Here is a 19,688-nt window from a genome sequence, read left to right as displayed (position 1 = left end):
GGATTTTTGTGTATTAGTTTGGGTTAATTTAGAGAGTTAAAGCTTTTGTTTAGAAGCAGTGTGACTTCCTTGTTTGCTCATTATTCACTTCTCATCATAAAGCAAGAAAAAAAAGCAGAGACCAATGCAATAACATGACCATGGAGATCATGTCGCCATCACTTAGCCATGGGATCAGAGTAAATAAAAGTGGTGTAAAAAAATGACCACTAGAAGCAGCAGCCAAATTTCAATCAGCAAAGCAAAGGGATTTTTATATTTGTGATTGTCATGATCAGAGGTTGTGACAGTTTTGAAAGAGTTCTTCAGAGATGGTTACATGAAAAGGTTAAGGCTTGATACTGTGTCACATGACAAGGCCGGCTGAGTAGGATCATCATGGTAAACTGAGCAGGGTAGACGGTGGGGGTAGAGAGAGGGAGGGAGGGAGGGAGGAGGGGTTTACGATGATCCCACGCTGCATTCAGAGTGAGCCAAACTTCCTCAGCCAGTACAGATCTGAAACTGTGCAGTGTTGCTTTTCCTCTGCAAATCTAACAAGTTATAGATTATTATGAGGCTTTATTGCCTGATAGTGTATTCTCCCATGTATTCTGTTTTAGTTATACATGACACTTATTCTGATCTGACCTTAGTGAAACCCCTTTACTGCAAACTTTGGTTTACATACATTTAAAAGCACTTGGGAAGGGGTAAAGATTAAGGTTTAAAAAAGATCAATCTGCTTGTTTTAAAAGTTGCAGATGAAGAGACGTGTGGGTTTGCTGTGTAAAATTTAACCATGCAGATACAGTGCTATTGTAATGTGTCTATATGTCACATGATTGTCAGCAAAGAGCTCTATAAAAGTTCAGCACTATTTTTTTCAAAGTGCACATTGTACCACGCCCTCTGTAAAAAACAGTCAGAGGGCACAGCTGTTTAACTTATTAAAACAAATACATTTAAAGGGAGGAGAGCCGGTCTGTTTCATGCAGACACGTCAATCCAACATTAATTAAAGTAACTAAGAACTGCTAATGCAGGTGTACAGATAGCAATACTTCTGTAAGAGTTAAAACAATGAGATTGTGCTCTTGCGGGGGTTATTCCGAAAAAATATATTTTATGAATGAATGTGTTGTTTGGCTGCCAAGAGAATGGATATTCTAGCAGCCATTTCTTTCTTAATCCTCACTGCAAAACTTTTACACTAACTGATAACCATCAGGTATGTTTGCCTGTAATCACTAAATCCAAGCCTGGTGAGAAATTCACATACTAATGCATGCAAACTGAGCTTGGGGAAATACTTCATGTCAGTGTCGATTTTCGTCATTGATCAAAAGAATATAGTGATTTTAAAATAAACCAAAAACCACCTGAGAGGACTTTTAGACATGCAGTCAATTCTTGGAAAGAGTTTTGCTATAAATCTTAAGACGCAAGCTGTTCACAAAATGCTGTTGTGATAGTTGGATAAGGCCACGAGCTGAACCCAGACAGATGGACACTCAGGATTGTTTGGCTCTAAGATCTGCTGGACAGCTTAACTTTATTTTTCACACCCTGACATGTGAGCTTCACAGGCTAAAGTCTGTCCCCTGCTGCTGCTGCTCATTCCTCATCTGGGACTACTTATGGTACAAGGAGGTCCAATTAGAAATAATCAAATCAATGCAGCTTCAGAAAGCATTAGACTTTCCCCAACAGGTTACAAGTCTTCACGTCTACGATCTACGGAGCAAACACTAAACTTGGTGTAGGGAACAACAGTGTCAAGAGTTGCTTAATGAGCTGGTAACTATTAGACACAGCTGGAGAACACACAGAACAGCAGGTGTGGGTAATTTTCACTTCACACAGATGGAAGGAGACATGAATTTCAAATGAAAATTAAGAGGAAATGTGAATTAAAATGAAATCAATTTGACCCACAGTATTACCACATGTAAAACAGGTTCTAAATCACTTATACATGTTATAAAATGATGAAATGCCAGCAAGCTAAAAGGCTGTGAAAGATAAATCCTGTTTAGGAAGATATATTTTGACTGGCCTAGAAGTTAAAATATGTCCAAAGGACATATCTAGGCCACCGTCTAGTTGGGATCATTTTCATTAGCTTGTCTTTAAAACAGGATTTTACTTCCACAATGAAGTAGTTAAATTTCAACTCACCGTCTGCAAACACATAAGAAAGCAGTAAAGAAAAAAAAGAACATAGAAAAGACAAAAACAAAAACAACAAAAAAGTCAAAGCAATCATGGATGCTGGACAAAATGAATAAAAATATGCTATACTGAATATTTACAGGACAAATGTTTGTTGAAAGCATACATGCTGGTCAATAAAAACTACCTCACAGTGAAGAAATAAAGTAGCTGGATGTGTATGGACATAAACAGATGAAATAATCTATTGATACTCTATTTAACAAACTGATAATGTTGCTAAAGTAAACATGCTGAAGATCCTTTATGTGGAGCTACATTAAATACAACAGTGATGTGTTTGTAAGAGCTCTCTCTGGTTATTCCTGCACTGATTTAGACAAATATGGCCTGTGTTATGTTAAAACACTGTCCTACCTTTAAGTGCAATGACTTTGCTGGCTGGATTCATGATGGCGCTGTCTGCCGAGATGGGCCGACGGATGGGGGTATTGGGGTCGGCCATGTCAATGATCACCACCTGAGTCTGCTCGCCCACCTTCTCTCGGATACAGATGAATTTATCCGACTCCATGGTGAGGGTGCTGAAGCCGATGTTGGCCGGATTGATCCCCAAGTTTTGGAGCTAAGAGGAGAAAAAAAAAGGTTTGACATGTTAGAATGTTAATAACTTGCCTGTAGAGGGTCACAATGATAACAATGAGAAGATCCAACATTTACCATTCCATGATAGCCTGTGCAACAAAAAACTAGTGAGGCCACAGAAGAAATAGTAGTTTGCCCGTTGTTATCGCCAATACAGTATCACAGTTACACAAACACCTTTCATGCAATGTGAAGGCTTATGCGCCACATTGTAAACTTGGACAAAATTATACAAGCAAAATATGGGATTGTGGGGCGCCGTTGGCCTAGAGGTCTAAACGTCACCCCATGTACAGAGGCTATAGCCCTCGTCGCAGAGGTGGCAGGCTTGATTCCAGCCTCGACCATTTACAGCAGGGCTATTCAATTAAATATTTGGTCGGGACGGATTTTCAGACTAAGGACCAAGCGGCAACCTCCGGTATCGAACTATGAAGCCCATGCTGAAGTGTTATAAACTGCAATTCATCGAGAATCCGCTTGAGGCTGGCTGCAGAAACACCGGAAACCACATAGACATGAATGGGAAAGAGACGATCTTTACAGCATTAATAAACATGTTTACAGCTTGGTTCAAAAAACAGCTTGGCTCTACGAAGCTAATTTCTCTATCGGCACACACTGTATGTGCGGTGAATTTATTTCCAACGCGACGGTTCAAAAGATATTAAGATTACAAGTTTTTTTCCCAAATAAGGACATGACTGACTTGACTCCCGGACTGGAACACATAGCTGTTGGCTAGGAGGCTCAAACTCCGTCCCTTTACATCACACTATGCCTGGTTGAGTTCCGCCTTTCCAATATGGCTGCCACCGTCAATTGGCTTCAAAACAGCACTCAGGAACAGATGGGTGACGTCACGGATACTACGTCCATTAATTATACAGTCTATGCTAAGGACATTTTTAGCAGAGAGTGAGCAAAGTTAACCATTTAAAAGAAAAACAAATAGATAAGATAACAAACATACTGGATGTTTATTAACGTATTGCCACATCTAAAAGGGCATAAACACAATAAAAGAGCAGCACTTGTCAGTGTTAGTAAAATATGTTTTTCTTGCCAGACCCAAGTCACAATCACTCTGCAGTCGCTTTCTGGCCACTCGAGGGTCGCTTTCGGGCCGCTAATTGAAAAGGGCTGATTTACTGCATGTCCTCCCCCTCTCTCTACTCCCCACATTACCTGTCTCTCTTCAGATGTCCTATCACAAAAAATTGGTGGAAAAATACTAAATATGGGATTTTCAACTAAGAGATGGTGGACAATGATTGATCAAAGTAGTCAACAAAAATCAATGAGAAAATGAGTTGACATCAAATTTAACAGCCAATAATCAGTCAGTGTTGTCATGTATAACATTGTTGTCGTATATAAAACGGTTATATATGATGTTATATTTGTTTTCTGGAGTTGAATTACTGAGGAGTGACACATCTCTCATCCTTAATATCTTTAATGAGAGTGTGGCACATGCAGCAGGAGAGGGAACTGGAAGCAACAGGCAAACAGCACATAGCAAATTAAATTACTGAGGAGTGAGACATCTTGCATCCTCACTATCTCTGCTGAGTGTGGCACATGCAAAAAGAGCGGTCATGAAAGCCACAGGTAAACAAAATATAGCAAAATTTGACGCAAAAAAATGGGCTTAGGACTGAAAATTAAGGAGTTTGGTTGCCTGTAGGGTAAGTGCATGCACATATCAACATCTAATCCTGATTGAGATCACTTTTTTCCTTTCTAAAACTCCTCTCTTGGCTCCCATTTCAGTAAAGGGTTATTAGTATTTCACTACAACTTAGCACAGTGTGTCCTATGAGATTTCCAGGCAACCATGTGGCCAAGAAGCAGGGAGAAACTACATTAGTCACACAGCAGGGCGTGATTTTTAAATGATGCTGTTATTTGCAGAGTGATAATAACCCTGAACAGCCAAAATAATTAAAATGCCTCGCGCTAACAAAACAACAACAGAGTCTTATAAGGGGGCTTTGACGCTCTGCTCAGCTGCCTCGCTCAACTCCAGCCAGACGATGAGGTCACTGAGGCCGACACTGAGCAGCAGCAGCTCTTTAAGACACATGGAGCTGTGGAGCTGTGCAGTGGTCACCACCGATGCAGAGCTGGGCTGGGTGGAGAGATATTCCAACGCCAAGCTCTCAAAGCGTAGGCCAAAGAGGAAACTACGACCACATTACACAACACTACAGTCTGAATCACAGCAGCTGTTAGAGATCAGACTTGTTGCTTTAGTTTAAGATGCAACACTTAGAGGAGCACTACGGTTACATGAAAACAGTTTCTGCTGAATTCCTGTGCTGACAGACGGACAATCACCTCGTGTTGATTACATTTAATTCTAATTTGAATCATGGAGGTATGGAAGCATATGTACCAAAATTAAAATGAAAACACAAATTTGAAAATTAAATTGCATTAACAGAAATACTTTTTAATTTCCTAAATGTATGCTCATTATTTGACTCATAGATAAAAATCAATATTCAATAATTTTAATTGCATTTTAACTTTCATCTTCAACAATGCTAATTATGTTACTAAATTAAAATGAAAAAAAAAAAAGACATTTGCTTTTCAATTTTAAAAAAATGCCCCTCCTAAATTAGTATCATAATTCAAAATAAAATTCGAAAATTACCCAGAAATGCTTTTAATTTTTTTAGAATGAATACTTGTTTTTTACTCAAAAAGAAAATGAAAAGGGGCGCTGGTGGCCTAGCGGTCTAAGCGCCCCACATACAGAGGTTACAGCCCTCGTCGCAGGGGTCGCTGGTTCGATTCCCGGCCACGACCATTTCCTGCATGTCTTACCCCGCTCTCTACTCCCCATTTTTCATGTCTCTCTTCAGCTGTCCTATCCAATAAAGACGAAAAAGCCCGCAAAAATTTTAACTTAAAAAAATTAATATAAATAAAATAAATAAAATTTAAATAAATAAAATGAAAAGGCAATCCTTCCTTTTGAATTTTAACTGTAATTCTCAAGCTTGCACATTTTGTAACACAATTGAAATGAAAACACAAAGGTCGTTGCTTTTTCATTTTTAAATCTGCTCCGCTAAATCTGTAACAAAATTCAAACCAACTCGAAAATGAAATCGCAATGTGCAGGGCGCAGAAAAGTGACGTCAGACTTCACCTCGCACCTTCATTTTCAAATTAGCTTTTTAATTTTGGTACAAATATGTTTCCATATGGAGGTAGCACAATGTTCCTAATTTCCCTTCCTTCATCATGTCTGAGCAAAACAAGGAATGTGAGAAATGGAGAAAAGTAGTTTTAACATGTGCAAAATCTAAATCTGGTTGATGCTTGTTAACAACTTTGCAGAAGATACCAGCAGTCAGCTCTGCAGCACAGATAACTGCCAAGGCTGGAAACAGGGCATCCTGCCGGCCTCACACAAACCCTGACACAGCAAAACCTACCAAGGACAGTGCCAAAACAGCCCCAGGCAGGAATGTCAACACTCTGGTACAAGTACAAACCATGTATCATTGTTACAGTTACAAAGTGAGCCCCCCTGCAAGCCGGACAGCAGCTATAAAAGAGAACAAAATATGAAACGAGACAACGGCACAAACAGAACCTCGGGGTCTTCCTTCTAATAAAACTGCAAATGTAGTGAAGTAAGCCTGAAGGAAATGAAACTGCCAAAATCATTTTCTATAAGCCATGTTTTCGTGTCGCAACTTCCTCTTCTTTCACAGCTACATCAGCAATAAACCACAATCGTACACTATGTTGTAGAATTTACCTGAAGCATTTTGCAGCAGGATTTCCTCATCTGACTTCAGTCACTGTGGCTGTACGGAGAACTTTTAGTACTATGTGAACCTTTTTGCATTTTTTCCTATTTTCCAACAAACAGAAGGGATAAAGTTATTTTGCTGCAATCAGTATTAAAATCACAAAATGTATCTGAATGTTAAATATTTTCTGATTGCTTTTTCAGGGGCCTTTTCCAGCATATTTTCAGTGCCAATTTTGCTGGTGCTACACTTCGGGGAGTTTACAGCATGTGGCCTTTTCTTCATACTATGGGCTGTAGATGATTGTCACTGTTTGATGTGATCCTTAACACTAACGCAGGAACTTTACCCCAGAACAAGGGACTTTACCCCTGAACTACATACGTTTCGATCGGAGGAACCAGGGCCTAAATTTAGTTCAGGGATAGATAATCTCCCCCCTGAAAAGCCCCTGCTTAGGGGTTAGTACTCTTTTCAAAAGGTCCTGGGACTTTCAATTGAACGCAACAGTGTTTGTGGAGTTTACACAGCTGTTGAAACACAGAGGGAGTTCCTTGGAATGCATACTAGTTTAGTTTTTTATTAAGATTTCAAAATATTATTTCATTTCATTTTTTTTCTCCATAAGTCACTGGCCTGATTTGCACAATCTACCCGGGACTTCAGCTCGCGCTCGAAACGCAGACAACAATGGGGGGCACAGGAACCTTTTAGTAGTTCTGGGGGCTAAAAGACCCCGGAACTCTTGGCCGAAATGCACCTTGTCTAGTCCTTTCAGATGTCAATGTCATCTGTTTTTGGGAACTCTAATGTGAAATTAGAAGATTTTTTTTTATTTTACAGACCAGCACAAGATTTCCCGGGACATTTTTATTTTAACATGTGTTTTCGAAGACAAGAAAATATCTATTGCTTCATTTTAAGGCCCCATGATGGCATAAGGCCCCCATGATAGTATAACACTACTCCAGTGTCTACAAATTGCCAAAGTTGAGTCCTAATCAGCAAACAGAAACCACAGTTCCAGGAACTGCTCAACGAAACGGGAACACCTTTTATCAATGACAGGACACACCCTCCCCCATCAGACCAGTCCCACCCACATTCTTCACTTGTGTGTAACCTGGTTCCCTCTGAATGACATTGCGATAACTGGACTTAAAAGATCAAGTGCTACAACCTGCTATGAGGAAAGATCTGAGGCAAGCATTCGCCTTAGTGTTTCATGGTTGTTGTTTTTTTGGCTGTAAGGAAGGTGACATCATGCTGAAACTTCACTGCAGCTTCAGCGTCTCTTTTTGCTGCCATTGTCAAAGAGAAACCAAGTTTACTGAGGCTACATTCACTCAAACATGAGACAGAGTGAAAGAGGCTTCTGTTGTTGTTTTCTGTCTCTGTTATTCTGTGAAGCACTTTGGGCTGCATGTGTTTATGTATGAAAGGTGCTGTATAAATAAAGTTGAGTTGAGAACTGTTTGACTTGCTCTAATTCATCTATCTTATCTAACTAAACCAGACTGATGTCTATTTGTTAAACAGAGGAGGAAGGTTTCCCTCCAACATTATTTCGAGACAGATTTGTGTTCCCTCTCTCCCTCACTCACTCTCTCCACAATCTATTTTGGGATGTGCAGGAAGCCCTTTCATTCACAATGAGGAGCCAGTCATAAAACAGGAAAAGCGTAGCATGGCCTGATCACAATGAAAAATGTTACCTCTGCCCCTTGAAATAAAGAAAAACAAACAGACAGACAGACAGATGCTGGAAGACGGACCACACTGCAGTATGGTCTGTCAGACTGGTTTTCTATGGAAACCTGGGAGTGAAACAGGGCTGTAGGCTGAAGACTCTGTGACTTCAATGAGCAGGAATTTGAGTGAAAGCAGGTCAAACCAGTGGAGCTACAAACAATGTTGAAAGTTATATAGTGATCTATTTTAGCCTATGCTAGTCATGGTGTTGCTGCTTTGAGCTTAGCTACAAGCTTTGACTGGAGAATGCCAAGAGAGCAAAACCTTTAAATCTACAAAAGCTACTTCACAAAAAAGACAGCAAGATGGAGAGATCAAGAGAGACTGGAGAGCGGCCTTTCAGTTTGAGCCTTGCATAAACTTTTCTGCATTAGTTCTTCACTCTGGGTAGTAAGGTTATCAAAATTTTTATATTTTGATTAAGAACAGCATGCTTTATAATGATACAATATCCCTTCATTTCACATTAGACAGTGTCAAAAAGTACGATAATTTATGAGAAAAAACCCCCTGATCTCCGGCCATGTTTTTCATCAACTGCTGTCGCAAGCAAAAGAGATAGAGCTAGCAATTTGTACTGGGAACAAGCAGCAACCTCAGGCCGTGAGAATTGAAGCCAATGCGGAAGTGTTAAAAACTGCAGTTTCTCAAGTGTCCGCTTCAGGCTGGCTCCAGAAGTAAACCACATACACAGCCATTCAAAAAAAGCCGATCTTTACAGCAGAAATAAACACGGTTACAGCCTTGTACAAAAAACGAGTGTTGCCGTTCAAATAAATTAAGATTACGAGTCTTCCAATGAGAGGCACAGCTGACTTGACTGACAAGCGGGAACACTGTAGCTGTTGGCTAGGAGGCTCAAAGCCCGCCTCTTTACCTCACACTAGCTTGACAGCAGTTAGGTTGACTTCAGCATTTCCAATATGGCTCCTGCCGATGACAGGCTTCAAAACAGCGCTTCAAAAACAGATGGGTGACATCACGGATACTACGTTCATTATTTATACAGTCTATGACTGGTACACAGGGATACCAGGACATAAGTAAAGATGCTCACATTGACAGGGGCCACAGACAACGCTCTGCATTGGCTCAACACACAAGTACAAGTGGAACGTAGGTTTGAGTGAGATGGAGAGAATCATTAACACTTTTGAATTATGATCAATAATCTTCTCTGGCAAGGATTAAAGCTACAATAACCCTTAAAAATACTTTGAAAGTGTGACATACAGCCAAGTGATAGAGTTCATTTACATGAGCAGCTGATGCAGCCTGGGTGTAATTGCCAACAGAAATACCAGCAAAAGGTGGTGACTCACTATTACACTCTGCATCACTATCATTAGTCCCTTGACAAACCATTAACTATACTTCTCTGCCTTACTCCACTCTAATCACTTATTGGAGTAAATCATCAGTGACATGACTTCATTGAAAGACATGTCTGTGATAAGTGATCCAGCCAGACCATGTTTCTACACCAATGACGGTATCATTACCAAATAAGCAGACAATTCATTGCAATGTGCCTAAGTGAATCCTCTGAGGTTGATAGCAACCATCAGGAAGGACAGTCATATCAGTGAATTTGAATTTCATTGAAATTGGGTCATGGGTTTTGAAAAATGTGGAATGGGATCCTTAATAGAAGCAGGTTTTGATCCCCATTCTCAATCATAATACACATTTTCTCAGAGGGTAAAGCAGGAGCTAAGATAACAGAGCAGGACCCTCTGCTGTTAGAAGCTCCATTCGCAGCGTGAGTAAGAGTACTGAAAACACAGCACCTTAAGAGAAAACAAATCCCATGATTTCATCAAGGAATGAGAACTAGAGGGGAAATCAGGCAATATCTCTACATGACAGTTCACTACACTAGCATACATATAATTTAAGTGGGGCCTTGAGATTACCTTGGCATATATGGTAAACACTAATTAAAATTGGTTTCATTGCAGTACTACACAGTTTTGTTTTTAATGTTGTGACAACAATCTTTGTTTCTGTGTTGAATTACTGCACATGGTTTAAGAAAATTGCAACAAAGTCCTTCATCTTTTGCACATTGTTTTTCTATTAAGCTGATGAAAGCTTCATTGCAGCCAGTGCAGCATAGCTTGCCATGAAGCGGCAACCTCCGGTCTCAAACTATGAAGCCCACGCGGAAGTGTTATAAACTGCAGTTCAATGAGAATCTGCTTGAGGCTGGCTGCAAAAACACCGGGAACCACAGACACCAATTCAAAAAAGACGATCTTTGCAGCATTAATAAACATGTTTACAGCCTGGTTCAAAAAACGGCTTTGGTCTACATAGCTAATTTCTCTATCGGCACACACTGTACGGGGGGTGAATATTTTCTCTAACGCAACGGTTCAGAAGATATTAAGATTACGAGTTTTTGCCCAAATAAGGACATGACTGACTTGACATAGCTGTTGGCTAGGAGTCTCAAACTCCGCCCCTTTACGTCACACTCTGCCTGGTTGAGTTCTGCATTTCCAATATGGCTGCTGCCGTCGATTGGCTTCAAAACAGCGCTCAGGAACAGATGGGTGATGTCACGGATACTACGTCCATAATTTATACAGTCTATGCTTGCCATGCACAAATCTGATACAAGTCCCAAAAAATATGAAGAATTTTCCCTTGCCCTCATGCAAATAACTGATTCATCATGCAGCCCTCAACTGAGTAAATTCCCATTAAAAGACATTTAAATTGAGCTGACGACTGCTACCGACTTCAAAAGATAAGGAGTTATTCAGCAGATCTGAACCGTTCACGATGACCTAGAGGGAGTCCCATCTGTGGATTGAACCTGAATGCTCTTCCTTCAAAAGGAAAGCAGCATCTTGCTCAGCAGAAAAAGGACCTATGTGTGCCCTGTACATGTAAAGTTCAATGCAGGCCAGGGAAGGATGTGCTATGTAATGTGCTGAGGCTTGCAGCACTACACTACAGTGCTCCACAACAGGAAACCAGGGACCCATTGTCTACCAGGACTGAAACAACAGGCCTGCCCAGTGCTGCCTCCTCCACTACCATGTGACACTGGAGGGGGGACATGTGACCAGCTCAGGGGTGAGGAGCAAGAGGGCTGCCTTTACTGTTAGATAAGGAGGAAGGAGGGAGGAAGGAATGCGTTTGTTTCTGGACCCTGTTCATCTCCATTCTGGGCCAGTTCTGCTGAGGTGGTTTTGGGACTGCAGTTTCCTTTTTTCTCCCAAAAGCACACTTTATCTTACGTTTAGAGAGTACTGCAGAATGTCAAGTGTTCAGCAGATCTGTATCCTCAGCAGCCTGTCACGAGATATCAGCTGGTCAGTTACTAGCGTAGATCAAAGTGCAGCATGCAAACTTGTAAGGTGACATTTAAAGAGCATGGCACAATAAACTAATGCCTCTCCCATAAAGGGAACAGCTGAGATGTTATACTACTGCAAATAAATCTGAATTACATGCATTTACTGCCAGAATATAAGGCTCATATTCTCAATTATTCAGGGAAGTGAATTCTTACTCACGTTACAAATATTTCATTTGAAACTACCTTGATCAGCTCTTTTCCCCTCATATTAGCATTGTGGGAAATGGGTGAGGGTAACATGTTTCTTAAATGTCTTGTGAATGACAGCCTAAAGCCCAAAAGGAGAAAGAGTATTCAGTGAAGACAAATCATGCAGGTAATCACGGGACAGGACAACTACCCCCCACAAGTTGTGTCAGACATTAAACATAACCAAACAAAATCAAACAATCATCAGTTGTTTGTAGGGTATCAGGTCATATAGAGGCATCAGTATTAATTTAAGATATTGTTTTATTATTGTTGGCCCAAATTGCCGGTTAAATGTTGTGTCTAAGCTGTGGTGCAGCCACCCACCACTAGCCAGGCCAGTAGCCTGTTACCATAATGCCACAATGCTCTACTACCCAGATGTAAACAAGCACAGATTGCAGATAACATCTCATTGAACGGTGCGTTCGGGGAATGTGTTTTGATCTAGAAAATGGAGATAAAGTTGTATGACTGTGTCAGGTTAAACTGGCATATAACCACTAGGGGTGTAACGATTCTTTTTAACAACGATTGGATTCGTATCACGATAAGTGGTTGCCGATACGATTAAAGGACGATATTGGTTCATTTAGAACGATCCGATCCAAAACGATTCAGTGACTTGGAATCGATTCAGTAACTTTTTAGCCAAAAATTCAACCAGTGTGACTGTGAAATAAATACCTTGATACTGGAGAGTCCTAGATTCCTGTTGTTTCTTGTATGGGAATTAGGTATAAATTAATTATGGATATAAACGTTGTGTGAAATCCCATAGCGCCTTAGTAGGTGGTTGGATAGATTTGTCGTTTTGCTGTGGTACTTGACCTTCACATATCCTAAAAACAGTGAGCGACTTATTTAGAACATCTCAGTCTTTGCAAAAGCCAAAGTGTTTCCACACACTGGACCGCAATGTTGGCTTGATAATTTCTTGCTTGCCGGCTTCTCCTCTGCCGTCATGCTATGTTTTGTTTTGTTGTCTGCTGGCGCGTGGTGATGACGTCACAGACAGGCAGCCGGAATTGAGTAACATTTAACGTCTTTCTCATTAAAAGTGCAAAAAAAACACATCCATATAAAGTCTGCCGTGCTTAAATCCAATGCGTTATTTCCTAGTATGATACAATCGATTTATTATCTTTTAAAACAATGTTACATCGATATATGTCGTCCGGAAGGCCAACTTGCCTAGCACAGATCGATGTAGTCGGATCATAGGAACATAAATCGATACATTGATGTAGTGGATGAATCGTTACACCCCTAATCACCACTCTACTAGAGCAGGGATGTTTGCTAGGAGGCTCAAAGGCTAATGGTGCTAACACTGCTAATGTTAGCAACATTCGGAAACTCGTACATTCTGAAAAAATAAATGCAAATACTACTAATGTATCTCAAAATGTACACCATAAATTATCAGACATAATGAGATGAGATTTTTTTGCTGTCAGACAACTATCAAAATATAAATGGAGGAATGCCTTTTTTTGTTGTCCAACTGTAATGATCCTGGAATATATTCGATTTTTACTTTCTTACACAACTGACAGAATTTATAAAACTTTTTCACAGTATTCTAACTTTTTGAAATTGTGTTTTTTGTGTGTGTGAAAGATGTGAGGCAAAAGGTTATAGGGATGTTTCTTGACACCTGTGCAATTAAAGTTCTTGTAACTTGAGTCTACACTACTCTATATAAATAGGTGACATATAAATATGCAAGCTGTGCAAGTTGACCAGATCACTAAGGAAGCACAATTGCAAACTTTGAGGGAGAGACAGGCGTAAATGACTGAGAGGGAGAAAACACAGGTGGAAGGAACATCTGTCCCAGCACAATAGCTTCCTACAGTTGCTCCAGAAGACTCTGAATCCTGGTAAAAAAAATATCACTCAGAAAATCATTTTAGTAAGTCCTTGTGTTTGGTTGGTCTTTGGTTTATAAGCATCATAGACTGTATACAAACAGGAGATTTTCAAGGTTCTCTTTACAAGACTTAGATTAAATGACAGATCTGCTTAAAATGAATCACAAAAATACAAGCTCCATGGTGCCTTCAATACTAAATCACCTGAAGACAAAAGATAGGCCCTAAAAATATTTGGTTTTAATGTGACATGGCTAGTGTTGCTAATTTATCACATCTCTGTATAAGAGTGTGGTAATAAGTCCCTCACAGTGAGATGTTGTTTTGGAAATGAGTTTAAAAATGAATACTTACAACCAAGTGATTGCATGGTTTAAATGATTACATGGTCACCCTGCTGATATCATGTTTGCAGGCAGCATGGTGGTGCTCTCAAAATCACAGTAATCAATCATGATTTAAGTTTAAGTTCGCAAAGCAAACATGGCTGCTTCAAACTGCTGGGCCTCAGCCTGTATGCTGCAACAGCTGTGTGACAAGTCATGACAGCACCAAAGCAGAACCATGTCACAACCATAAAGAACCATAAAGTCTTCTCGAGCTAGGATCCCTTTTCTCCACTGTGTTAATAGAGTAGCAGAATTTCTTCCTGCTCTCTTATTGCACCACATACTAGCTGACAAACTGACAGCCAGCTGGATTAATAGTCCTACTCCTCAGAATAAAAAACACTCAGAAATGATACGACACAAAAAAGGGAAACAGGTTTAAACCATTGAGGTAACTGTGGCAGATAATCTGAGGCTGGATTCTAATATTCTGCATGATCCGCCGCTAAAGTGATGCATGCTGTGTGACACATACAGTACATGAAACAGCATATGCAGGTCATGCATTAGTGATAGTTGCTGAAGATCCCTTGGGAGTTGCTTAGTCACACAAAATGACCTTGAAGTGACAATGACACACATGAGGGGGGAGCACAATTCAGTCACTGGTAGCTTATGTCACTGACAACAGATTGTAGTAAGGCAAGAAACATGACTGACACAGGTTGTTTTGTTATACTGAAAAAAATATATTAAACAGCTTTGACTGATGAAGTAATATCGGAATTTTAATGCTGTATAAGATGAAATATCAGCTCATTTATACCATAGTACAGACATATTCACCTCCTCTATTCTGCTCTCTTTACATTCCTACTCCTGCAATCAAGAAGACTTCACAAAGGAGTCATAATGCATGCCACAATAATTTCATTGTAACTGCTTGCACAAAAGAGCTTTGCATGGCTTTGTTGAGCTCAGTCACCATACTATAAATTATGACAGGCCTATGTATAAACTCATCCACCTATGTCACATGGCAAAGAACTCAGAGCTGCATTATGAACACTTCCAACCCCATTTGAGTTGTAGCATTTATTTTCCTTAACTCATTCAACAGCTAACACAAAAGAAATATCTGAAGACAACATCCACTGAATTCAAACAAATCTCTAACCTTGCTTTTATGATAAGAAAGGTTGCATTTTCCTGAGATATAATTAAGACTAGGAAGCCTGCGCTCAAACATTTACTCCGCCACTGAAGGTCACACTCAACCCATGATGAACCGACCATGACCTCTGACCTCCTCCAGGAGATCAATGTGAAAACACTGGTTTTATAAAAAGGGAGTGTCGTGCAGAGAGGCAGCTTCTGAGAAATTAAGGAAACCAAGGTTAACAACAAGAACAGCCTGGATCACAAGCAGGGAATTACATAAACACCTGCCACCACCTGCCAAATGCAGGGTGATGTTAGCGGTGGCAGGTGAGACATCCAGGTCACCTGTGACTTTGTCAGATAGCTTTTCTTATATTAATAAATATTGAGGATTACGGTTATGTAATATGTTCCGTGTACGTTCTATGTTTCGACTATCAGGTTTCTCTAACCTAGGGTTCATATAGGGTTTCTTTGAGTGTTGCAGACAGAGAGGCTGAGAAAACAGTCCAAACATTGTGTGTCAAAGCTGAAGGTGAGCTTGTTTCATACCCTGATCACTGCCCTATAGGCTTCATTGAGGCCAAAAGTAATCAGTATGTTTGTGAACCTCAGACATTTCTGTTTCAAGGCCAGGCAAGAAAACGAAACAAAAACAGGGTGACTGTACAAATGTTCTTCTTAAAGTCAACTGGCAGACAGATCACATTTCTCATCTAAAGCTACGCCGCAACACCAAAAACTCACAATTATTTATTCATTACATCCTGAAAGTCAGCATAGCAGACTCAGTCCATAAGCCTGGAGAGTTTCCACTTCCTCAACGTGTCCAAGTGGCAGTTTAATCAAGGCTATAGTAAAAGGTGTGGCCCTTTAAAACCAAGAAGAAAGTCCAGTCTCAATAGTACACACAGCAGCACAATCAAGACCTGCATGTGTAGCACTTTTTATTTGTAACACCAGCTTTACTTCAGCCATATCAAAGGGAGGGTTTGCCTCACAGACAGGATCAGAAGTCTTTTTTCAGTGCATTTTTGAGCCTCAGCCAAGTTTTACAAAGTCACTGTATGAGCCAACACACCACATGATTACTCCTACAACCAGCCAATGTGATGTCCTGCTGAGCTCGGGTAATCACAGGAAAACTATAGGACTATACCTATTTTACATTTATCTGGAAGCCCAATGTGCACATGCATCTATATGTTATTTAACTCTGTTTTCCTATCATAGCAAGTCATTTCCAGTTGTTTTCTGGAGATCTTATTTATGATGATATCTTGAATCTTGATCCCCAGATTAACTAGTAACTTTTTATTGTGATCTCAACTTAACAAAACGTATTTTCTCATGATATTAACATCATTGAGTTTGACAGTTTGATCACTGACAGGCCAGACCACCACATGCCATACTGCCACTGCCCATATTGAAGAGGTGAGTTAAGCCCGTCTATGTTTGCTTTGTTAAATCAAGTTATGACAACCTGATATTCATTTAAGATCTTGGGAAAACAACAGAAATTAACTTATCACTAGGCTTATGTATTAAAAACTTGGAACCACATCTAAATTTCTTAAATACCAGGATTAGATGATGGTTTGTCGGGAATTTCGGTTCTACTTTCAGAGTAAACCATGGTGGGGATTTTGCAGTCCACAGAAGTTGTATTGATCTACCAACACCTGCTGTGCCACCAAGCAGTATGAAAATTGTGACGCAGTATGTCAACATAGTTGTGAGAAGAGGATCATAGTGGATTGGAGCAAGGATCCACTAAAAATATAATGATGCAGCAGAGTGCAGCACATGTAGCAAAGATATTTCATGCCAGGGAGGAATCACGACGCGTGTCTACAAGCATCATGAATATATTTTTGATAGATACAAGTTCAGAGAGCTCCCTTCCACCCCGGATTTCTTCAATCAATCAATCTTTATTTGTATCGCACCAATTCACAACATTTTTCTGAAGACACTTTAAAAACATAGCAGGTCTAGACCGTACTCCAGGGCGTAAAATGAACACCCGCCAAGCGCCAATAGCGGGTACAAAATTTGTTTTGAGTGTAAAACAGAGACACACACCCACCAGTGGCCGATGGAAAACTTTGTATTGCATGTGAGGTTTTGTTTTCATACTTTCACCCATTTCTGCGGACTGTCAGGCTATTTTGACCCTTGCGGCGCGCTGTACTCGTGTTGCAATTTGGTACATCGGGAACAGCGTGACGTCAACTACTGGAGTTCTATTCATTCCCTTTGCTCGAAGAAGCACGGCGGAGGAAGATGTGACGACACATTCTCGGTGTGACGCCACCACAAACAAAAAAGGATAAACAACAAAGCAGGAGACGATCAAGTTAAAGACGTTCCTGTTAAAGCTGTGAGACAGACTTTTGTCTTGCTCAGTCAATGTAAGAGGTTGCTCTTTTGAATATTTCTAATACATGATGATGCAGAAGTGCTTAAGTTGGATATTCATAATAAAGACGTATTGTAATTATTTCAAATCAAATAAGGCATGATTTCTTTATTTGGCTGCTGAAAAATATTATTGGCCAGTACATTTTTGGAGGTCACAAGCCAATGGCAGATGAGGTAAAAGTTAATTTTACGCCCTGCCATACTCTCTGTTATATCATTAAAAAAGACCCAACATCAAGACAGAATGAGATCCAGTCCCATTTACCAGGCAAGACTCAGTCTGATCTCATGTTAATCCACCATGAGCAGAGCACTTTGCATGTTTCTCTTGATGATCTATCAACTTAAATAAAATAATGTATGTTTGTTTTAAACAAAATGAGGAAAAAGAACCTTTGTCCCAGATGACAGTTTACTTTTGAGAGCCTAAAATGTCCCACCAATAAAGGCAGGCACTATTCTTGAAATATTCAGTTTATTTATACTCTATGTGATGAATTGAATCGGAATGAAGAATCGATAAGATCCGGAATCAATAAGCAGAATCGATACAGGTGAATTGTTACCTTTCTACTTACGGCTTGTCGTGTGAGGTAACCGTGTTTAAAATTAAAAACCTCCTCCATTTCCTCTTAGCTGTCACTGTGAGATAACAGCTGATGTATAGTATGGGATTGAACCACGTCAGGGTATAGAAGAATAACTAATGCTAAACGCTTTGATAATTATCTTTATCGCATTATTATCAGTCCCCATCCTTACTCAAACTTAGCTGTGTGGTGCTCCGGAAAACTAACGACTTGTTCTGGATTAATAGTCAACATAAGATCACAATTGCATCGGTGACATGATTAAAACAAATAGAAGTACAGATTTCAGTGTCATTGTGTGTGTAAAATGCGGATTTGACCCATGTATTTAACAAACGAGTGTGGGTGGCCAAACTGTTAGCAAGAATGCTATAGATGCTAACTAAGATAAACGTCATCCGCCCTGTCAAGCTAGTTAGCATAGCTCACAAAAGCTAACTTAGCTTGCTAGCAACTTGGGGTTTAAAAGTGTCTGTAGCCGCTGAAAATCTCGTCGTTATTGCGACTGGAATACAAACTTAAGGCAACAATTTAGACATTCATTCATCCGTTTACCTGCAGGTGCTCCTGAAAGCGAATAGGCAGGATCTGAGCCATGGCGGTTCCTCTCTCTCTCTCCTCCGGTGTCTTCTAATGCTAACAAACTACGGCTTCTTCTTTCAGATCCTAGCCGGACAGCCAGGGAGCCTCTAGTCTAAAGTCCAAATTAATTAATTCAAAGCCTTCTGAAAGAACGTGCTGTCGGTGTGATGGTACTTTTCTATTCGTTTCAAAGCTGTTTACTTGCTGGCGTCCCCTGGCTAACGACCGACTGACACTACACCGACTCCCCGGACCTGCAATGGCGGAGGAGGTTGGTCAGCGGAGAAACATCCCGGAAATGGAAGTTCTCACTCAATGGGGCGGATTAATACGCAGTCATACTTTTCTCAAAGCTGCAAAATGGCGTGTAAATGTACATGTCAGTTTTTATGTTTATAGTGTGTCATATTTTCTTTACAACTCAAAACAGAGACACAGTAATTTGCTATAAAACGAAACACAGAGAAATACAACACTGGAACTACTTCTTTCTATTCGCCCTTTGATTTTTGCCACATCATTCGTCTTAGTAAATTGACGTCATTTGACGTGTCGTGCACTTGTTCCTCTCAGCCAATCAGAGGGCTCTGATTCCAGAAACCTAGAAATTCAACTTAATTTCTTACACAGGAGTCCAGACCAACTTTAAAAGCCTATGAATGTTGCTAACCATTATCTTTTCTTCTGGGAATGTCCCAAGTTAAGTATTTTCTGGAAGGGAGTCCATGCTTCCTTGAGCACGGCCTTTAACACTCAAGTACCTCTGAGTTTTGATGTTCTATACCTGGGCCTTGTCTCTTTTTTGGAACATAGAAGCGAGATTAAGCTGC

At 40.2% G+C, this 19,688-nt stretch overlaps 1 protein-coding gene across 2 annotated transcripts in view; it reads right to left on the bottom strand.

The window, feature by feature from the left end:
- cltca (clathrin, heavy chain a (Hc)) overlaps positions 1-19,351 on the bottom strand; it is a 49,019-nt gene extending 29,668 nt beyond the window's left edge. Inside the window, exons 1-3 of one of the 2 annotated variants that reach the window (XM_034684227.1) lie at positions 18,832-19,160; positions 2,572-2,779; positions 2,161-2,163 (exon numbers count right to left, since the gene is read on the bottom strand). In XM_034684227.1, the coding sequence (XP_034540118.1) occupies positions 2,161-2,163; positions 2,572-2,779; positions 18,832-18,873 (253 nt within the window). In that variant the 5' untranslated portion in view covers positions 18,874-19,160. Of the gene's footprint in view, positions 1-2,160; positions 2,164-2,571; positions 2,780-18,831 lie in introns of both variants that reach the window. The other variant, XM_034684229.1, reaches the window with a different exon arrangement.
- Positions 19,352-19,688: the final 337 nt, after the last annotated feature.

This window comes from Notolabrus celidotus, chromosome 5 (assembly GCF_009762535.1).
Source record: "Notolabrus celidotus isolate fNotCel1 chromosome 5, fNotCel1.pri, whole genome shotgun sequence".
Classification (NCBI taxonomy): Eukaryota; Metazoa; Chordata; class Actinopteri; order Labriformes; family Labridae; genus Notolabrus; species Notolabrus celidotus.
The sequence above is the reverse complement of the archived record's forward strand: the minus strand, read 5'-3'. Positions and strand labels throughout refer to the sequence as shown.